The sequence below is a fragment of the Triturus cristatus genome, chromosome 5_2, assembly GCF_964204655.1.
Source record: "Triturus cristatus chromosome 5_2, aTriCri1.1, whole genome shotgun sequence".
Lineage (NCBI taxonomy): Eukaryota > Metazoa > Chordata > Amphibia > Caudata > Salamandridae > Triturus > Triturus cristatus.
The window spans coordinates 421,200,919-421,209,436 of record NC_140588.1 but is presented as its reverse complement, the minus strand read 5'-3'; the positions used below and the strand labels follow the sequence as shown (position 1 = coordinate 421,209,436).

The 8,518-nt window shown below is 45.6% G+C and overlaps 1 protein-coding gene across 1 annotated transcript; it reads left to right on the top strand.

Moving 5' to 3' along the window:
- Nucleotides 1-880: 880 nt before the first annotated feature.
- On the top strand, nt 881-3,025 carry LOC146823094 (uncharacterized). The gene is made up of 2 exons (XM_085608131.1): nt 881-2,134; nt 2,964-3,025. Exons 1-2 carry the CDS (start codon nt 898-900, stop codon nt 3,023-3,025), a joined length of 1,299 nt encoding a protein of 432 aa, XP_085464257.1. The 5' UTR covers nt 881-897.
- The last annotated feature ends 5,493 nt before the right edge of the window (nt 3,026-8,518 follow it).

The following is an 8,518-nucleotide window of genomic DNA, read 5'->3' as shown; positions in this document are numbered from 1 at the left end:
GAGATTATTTACCAAAATCCAGTACCTTTGTCGGTGACAGTTGAGATTAGAACTCCAACTCCGCCCGAAGTATTCGATGCTACCCGTGACTCAGACTTAGCTCAGGTACCAAGCATTCTTTGGACAACAGGTCCCAATGATGTGGGGCTCATTAAATCAGCTGCACCATTCAGAGTGACACTGAAACCAGATGCCCTTCTACCCAGAGTGCGCCAGTACCCTTTGTCTAGGGAAGCAGAGGAGGGAATTGCCCCTACCATACAAGCGCTGCTACATCAAGGTGTGATATACCCTTGTATCTCGCCATGTAACACGTGCCTTTTTCCGGTGAGGAAACAGAAGACTAATCAATGGAGATTAGTGCATGACCTACGCTCAATTAACAGCATAGTGATCCCAGAGTTTCCCATCGTCCCAGACCCTTCAGTGATACTTACCAACATCCCACCTGACACTAAATATTTTTCCGTCATTGACCTGAAAAATGCATTTTTTAGTGTCCCTCTACACATAGACAGCCAGTTCTTATTTGCTTTCTCATTCCAAGGTAGGCAATTTACATATAAAAGGTTACCCCAGGGGTACTGTGAGTCCCCCAGTGTGTTCAACAGAGTTGTCAAAGATGACTTGTCAAATTTCCAACGTGACAGCACCTTGCTACAATATGTCGATGACATACTCCTCTGTAGCACCACTGAGCAGCAGTGCCGACGGGATACAGTTGCTCTGCTTACAACATTGGCACAGAGAGGATACAAAGTAGACAAACAGAAACTCCAATATTGTCAGGAAGAAGTACAGTACCTAGGACAGCTGATCTCAGCATCAGGCAGAAAAGTTACCCCAGGAAGAGTAGAGGCAATAAAAAGCACTCCAGAACCCCAGTCAGTTAAGGACATGCAAAAGTTCCTAGGACTAGTGAACTACGTTAGACAATGGGTTTTTGACTATTCCACCATTACTGCACCACTCCTGGCAGCTGTCAAAACGGCCAAAGACAGGCATAATAAGATTGACTGGACACCTGAAATGACATCAGCCTTTGCCAAATTGAAAGATGAGATTACAAACGCACCTGTGTTAGGCTCTCCTGACTACACAAAAGAGTTCTATCTGTTCACTCACTGTAATGGACAGGTCATGACAGCAGTCCTCACCCAGAAGTACCCCATGGGCCACAAACCAGTCGCATACTTCAGTGGCATGTTAGACTCGGTAATGAAAGGCCATTATCCTTGTGAGCAGGCCTTATCAACCGCAGCATTTGCTGTTGAGAAAAGCACCCCCATAGTCATGGGCTCCCCTCTGACACTGTACACTGAGCATGCAGTATTCGCAGTGATACAAAAAGCTAAAACAACTCTCACCACACAAAGAGTATCAGGATATGAAGTCATACTGTCATTACCATCTTTGAAGGTTGTTAAATGTCATACTGTGAATCCTGCCACGTTCTTTGTTCATCCCATTGCCACAACTGATGATGACAGTCATGACTGTGCCACATATTGTCCAGATGAGTCAGGAACAGCGAAAGAAGACCCATTGCCAGATAGTGTAATTTACTTTGTTGACGGTTCCTCTACCATTGATCAAGAGACAGGAATAAGATACACAGGTGCTGCAGTGGTCAGAGCACAACAGAGGGACTCCTCTGACTCACTAGACATCGTACAGCAAATAACATTGCCATCACATTATTCAGCGCAGGCAGCAGAGTTAGTAGCTTTAATTGCAGCCCTCAAACATGGAGCTGATAAAAGGATTACTGTATACTCAGATTCTGCATATGTCACCACAACAACACATTCCAGCATCTTGAGATGGAAAAGGCGCGGCTTCCTTAAAACTGATGGCACACCTGTAATGCACAAACAGTTACTTGAGGAACTAATAGATTCATTAACATTGCCAGCAGAAGTGGCTGTAGTAAAGTGTACTGCACACACAAATGGCCAAGATTTCGTTTCCAGAGGAAATGCCATGGCGGATTGGGCTGCGAAAGCAGCTGCCAGAGGGCCCCGACCTGAACCATCTCAAGTGACAGAGCAAAATACCTGTGCCCCCATCCTGTTTGCTCAAGATGCATCCGTCATAGTACAGGTAGATACACAAAATACAGTAGATGACATAGGTGAGTCGCTGCTCTCAGATACCACTGATCCAACACTCCCATACACTATAGATGACACACAGCAATATGATATCATTGCACAACTACACCTACGAGAAATACAGGAGAGTGCCCCTCCTGAAGAGAAAGAGCTGTGGAAGAAGAGAGGAGTGCAACAAGATGTTTCAGATTTCATTTACAGACAGACAATGACAGGGAAGCCAGTTATGCCACAGGCACTATTACAAGTAGCGCTCACTCAGTTACACCTTCCGGCACATATCCCTCGTGATATCATGTCGACAACTTTGCAGACAGAATGGTTCATCCCCAATGCGTATGAGCAGATACAACTCTTCGTTCATCAGTGCCTCATTTGTCAACAATATTCACCTAACCCAACTATGAAGACAGTTGCCTCAACAATACCAAGGCCCAAAGGTCCCTTTAGAGAACTCCACATTGATTACATAGACATGATTGACAGATGCAACAATTACAGGTATCTCATTGTAGTGGTATGCCCATTTTCAAGGTGGATTGAAGCTGGACCATGTGTCCATTGTGACGCAAAAGCCGCAGCTACTTTTTTGCTTCGTGAGGTCATATGTCGCTGGGGATTACCGGATGCTATTCGAAGTGACAATGGCCGCCATTTTTCAAATGATATCTTTGCCATAATTACCTCAATGTTAGGAATAAAACATAAATTGACGTCAGCCTATCATCCACAAAGCAATGGTATTTGTGAGCGCCTTAACGGCCTGCTCAAAGCCAAAATCAGTAAGATAAGTGCCACAATTGGAAAGAAATGGCTCTATTGCCTTCCCATTGCTCTGTTCACCCTCAGAAACGCTCCCAGTTCTGACCATCACCTTACACCTCACCAGCTTGTCACGGGCAGATCAATGAATGTGGTTGTTCCCTCCACCAGACCTAAAGTAGACACTGAAATGTCTTCTGAGATTGTGAAAGCTGAACTGTTTGATTACTTGTGTGCACTAACTCGTGCTGCAAAGTTCCTTTCTATTCAGATATCAAGGACACAGAACAAGGGCTCTATTTCTGATGAACTTCCACCTATATGCCCTGGGACAAAAATCTTCGTAAAGAAACAAGTCCGGAAGTGGAAAGATCCTAAATTTGAAGGACCATATCAGGTCATAGACTCTTCACCCACTGCGGTCCGAATAGCCGAAAGGAAGGCATGGATACATCGGAGCCACGTGAGGATCCACCCGGCACCATCCCAGGTCTGAACTATGGACAAGAGGAGGGCATCATGTTTCCATGGTCTATCCAAGAGAAGGAGTATGAAGATCGCATGGCCATCTATGGACTGAGACACAGTAACAGACGTTCCTCGCATACCGAACTTTCACTGAAAAAGATATGTACAGTAATCGGTTTTATCTTTGTTGCATTTTTAATTGCAGTAATTGCATTTGATTGGGTTGTGGTGTATCCAGAGAGAAGGGGAGGTACAGCTAGCAATGTTAGATCTACCCTAGGACAACCCCAGTCTGAGACACTTCCTGACACCTATGCACCGCCCACTCTGGCACCTTCCACACCCCCTGCTAACCCAACAGAATGGGATATGGTACTGGATATCACCTTGAATGCCCATGTGCCAGATACTCATAAAAAGGCCCGCCAGAATAAGCGAAGTGTTGGGAGTGAATTACTTGTCAGAGGTATAAAGGCACCTGCCAGGTATTCGCCACGTATCACTCGCAAGCAAGCAGTGGCCTCGCCAGTAGTAGACTGGGTTAGTAAACTTCAGGACACAGTTGTGTACACCTATGACCAGCATTTCATGCCTGGTCCCCACTCCCAGCGCACTGATAAAATGTCAGAGGATAATGGGGGTCACAATGCACTGTTTGACAACATGTGGTATAGAGACATGAGGGAGGTCGGGAGGAAGGTCACGAATGAATCCTGCTTTGTGTGCCCTCACATCCCTCATGCTGTAGGCGCAGACAAATTGATATTTCCCAGAGAAGTGCCACCACCCACTGCCAAATGTCTCCTACATCTGTTTCTTTGTCGCATACATGGTCAGATACAGCTCCACTCAGCCACAATAGATGGTGTGTTTGTGAATGCTACAGAGTGGGATGACAAATACGTTACATTTACAGTGGTAACAAATCCATCAGAGTATGAAAGGAGGATAGGGGCTTACCGTGGTATGGAAATGCCCATCGGCCTGTTGGAGGTCTGGAGATACCAGTTTAGGAGACTAGGGTACTTCGCCTTCCCAACACCCCCGTCAAAATGCCACTCACCAGTGCATCGCCAAGCCAACCATAATGATTCCGAGTGCCCTTGTCAGTGGAGGCCAATATTGCGCCTGCAGGCGAACATTTATTTTAACGGCAGGTTGAATGGCCCACATGACTTGGTATGTAAGGCAGCCTCCTTAGGGGATGCAATTGTGAAGGAAGATGACACACATCGTATTGATAAGAAGATAGGGGAGGAGTGCGCTGAGATATGGGCACAAGAGACTAGAAGATACACTTTCAATGAGGGTACAAGATACCAACCAAAGAAAGCATACAAGCTAAAGTCTCCTCTTCTTTGTTTCCTAGGTAATGGAACGATCTCTGTGGGCCGCAACACAAACTGCAGCAGCACAATTTTTAATTCGGACCTTCAGTACGGCACCTCCAGCCTCATGGACATCTATTGGGCCTGCGGTGAACACATTTATCTGCAGCTGCCACCCCACTGGAAAGGACTCTGTTCCATGGTCATGATGCATGAACTACACCTGGTTGTACCAGCATCGAACATTTCCCGCATCCATACCCACCCAATGACAGGTGATGTCACCCTGCTCCACCACCGAAAAAGGAGCCTCCAGAAATACTTCTCAAATGGTCCATTTCACGAGGTTCCACAAGAATTCCTCCTTTTCAACGAAGCTGAACTATTCTTCGGGGGTACTGTCCCCATGTTCCAGACAAAAGCCAATGCTCGCTGGCTCCAAGTGACGCGATACGAACTGATGCAGCTCGTCAACAACACCCGTGATGGGTTCAACGCCGTGAAAGAAGAACTGAGACCTCTGAGACTTATGGTTCTAGAGCACAGATATGTTCTAGATCAGCTGACTGCGATGAGTGGTGGTGTATGTGCAAGAGTGGGGAAGTCCTGCTGTACTTTCATTTTGGCTAATGATGCGGACAACGGAACACTTACAAAGGCCATCGAGGACTTGGACACTTTGGGGAGACAGATGCATGAGGAAGGAGGTGCTGAAGCAGACGTTTTTGATAATTTGTTCAGTTTTGACTGGATGCCTTCATGGCTGTCTGCTGTACTAAAACTTATGATGCCTATAATGTGTGTGCTGTTGCTGTTGTGTTGTGGTGTACAGATTCTAATACATTGTGTGAAAAGATTCAGTTCTACGGTAATTGGTATGAACTACGCAAGCTCAGGGGTGTACACTGGAATACGCACTGAACAGGGGGATGGGGAAGAAGTAACTAGGCTGAACATAGTAGAGCTCACCATCCCTGGGTCTAGCACGTCACAAGCTTCCCTTGGTAGGTGTTATAAGCCCCAGGTGCCTGGTAGCCCCCCACTTCCCTCGAGGAAAGACTTAGTACACCCGTATGAGATAATGGCTGGGGATAAAGGGGAATCACAGGGAGAAATAGAAGCAGGCCTGAATAGGAGTGATGGAGGGCTTTCTCCTCGTGACGCCACATGGCCACTGCCCCCACCGCCAGCTAAGTACGCTGTACGAATGGTGTTCATTAAAGATGAACAAGAGGAGGGAAATGAGAGAGGGACTGATTCTGAGACATCCCTCCCACTTGCCCGTGCTGTGTAGGCCCTTTTATATGTTATATAGGCCTTTGTTAAATTGACCGTGGCTCTGCCATTTTAGTGCATCGCAGGCTGATGACAGGTCTGACCCAACTCTGACCCAATGCAGATTCAGTTCCTCTTTCTGCGAGGCTTTCTGCCTCCAAACTGGTAGCCCCCACCCTGCCCGGTCGGTACCAAAAGTTCAGCATCCTCTTGACACTTCAACATACAGTAAGCTGCATCCTGGCATAGCACTTGTTTCCTGGGCAGGTTTCCCGCATTTCAGGAAGTGGCAACCGCAGAGCTCAAGTTGGGAGAACTGAAAGGATTTATGTATGTATATATTCGATTTGAGCACAATATCTGTTTGTATTTTTTGCTTTGCGTACAATGTCTACTTATAGTTTCTGCTTGCTCTGTGTAATTTACGACAAGCGATTGGCCTGAGAAACTGACCTTTTCACCTAGTTCATTGTCAGCATTAAGTGGGTAGATGACGACATGTCTGGTGCAATTCTGCAGACGAGGTTCATTTTTGGGTAAGAGTTGCGTGCGAAGGAACCCATAGACTAGTATATAAGGGGAGCACCCAGACACCTCGACGGATTACCTTGCTGTCTGTATGTAGGTGACAGACAGATTCCGTAGGTCTTCCCCAAGAGCTCTTAGAGGCTCTTGTGTTTGCTTTTGCGCCTGCTTAGCATTGTCTTGTATTTTACCTACATGAAATGTTCTGTTATGTTTAGTTATTGTTCTCTTTATTTCTGATCACAATGTATTCATTTCATTCATTGTACATTGCAGGAATGCTTGCTCTAGAGTAGATATGAGAGTACCTTGGTGATAGAGATCTCATACACTGATGCGTTTATACACTGAGTTTTCTTTCTCTCAGACAATCTGACACGGAGAGAATGGATATGTGATATTTGAATTTTGTATTTTGTATTTTATGCTTTTGTCTTGCAGTTTCTTTGAAGTTGCATCTTCTCATTAAACTGCTATTGTGATCTACCTCAGATTCCATGTCTCACATGTCTGTTTTCTTCAGTTTTAGAGCAAGCGTTCCCAGGCACCCCTGCTCAAATTAAGGTGCCCCTTTTGTCCCTGACTCACTCTCCTGCTCAGTTCTGTGGTGGCTCCCGGGGCTCTGAGTACCGCCCCTAGCTTCCTTGTCCTGTAATAAATCCTCCCTCCAACACACATTCCCCCCACTCTTGCCCCGCTTTTGCCTACTATATGCTGGTTTTCTGACTCTGATTGTTCCCTGGGCTCTGTGAACCAGACCCAGGGCCCATGCTTTGATTAAAAGTAAACAGCAATTAGGTGTAATTACAATTGGTACTGACAACCTAATTGTAAGTCTCTGGTATGCGGTAGGTCATGTAGGTTTAGAGGCCCAGTAGATTTAATATACTTAAACGTGCACTTCAGTGTTGCCTGCTGTCATTTTTACAGTCAGCCATGCTTATCAGGCTGTTTTTAAAGTAAAATATACAAATTCGACTTTGGAATTAAAGGTACTTCCAAAGTCTTAAATTACCTTATTTTTACATTTGTCACCCCTAATGCTCCCCTGAATGAATCCAACAACTTGCCAAGGTTGCAATTATTATAACTATGACAGTAAATAAGCGATTGAAACGAAAATGGAGGAAATCTAAAACCAATGACGGCAAACTTGTCTATAAAGCTGCCCTGAGGACATATCTAAAATACTGCAATTCGGCCAGAAGAACTCATATAGCAGAAAGAATTAACTCTGCCAAAAACACATCTAAGGAAATTTTAAAATTCTTGAAGGACTCACAACCCCAATAGTGGCAATCATACGATACCGGTGCTACAATCTCATTGCGACAATCTCGCGGCCTACTTTGAACATCAAATCAATAGCATTTACAGCTCGTTTAGAAATAAATCAGCCTCTATATGCCAGGAACCACAAGGGGCACTACAGTCTTGCACTCCAGAATCCTTTAGTCGGGAGACAGAGGACCAAACTCAGGCCTGAATAAACTCCATAAAATCTGGGTCCCTGGCAAATCCGCCCCCGATGTGATTGCAACCCTGTCCCCCATTCTGTGCACCACGATTACAGACCTATGAACCTTTCCCTACAGCAGGCTACCGTTCCTCGCAAATGGAAGACAGCTTGTTCTTAAAAAAGCCACAGCAGATCCGCCGAACTTGGCCAATTACAGACCTATCTCTCTGCTTCCTTTTGTCTCCAAAATTCTAGAGACTTCAGTAAATGCCCAACTAGTATCACACCTTGAATCTAATCATCTGCTGGACCCCTTGCCTTCAGGTTTTCGTGCCTCTCACAGCACGAGGCTGCTCTAGTGGAAGTGACGGACACAATTAAACTAGCACTAGACACAGGGATCCTCACCCATGTTGGTACTTCTGGATCTTTCAGCCGCTTTTGATACTATCTCCCATCATTTCTTAGTACAAAAACTTAGGGAGCTTGGTATCAGAGGTAAAGCCCTTGAGTGGCTGAAGGACTTCTTGTCAGAACGTACAAACTCGATCCATCTGGGCGAGCTTACATCGGCATCCACAACCCTT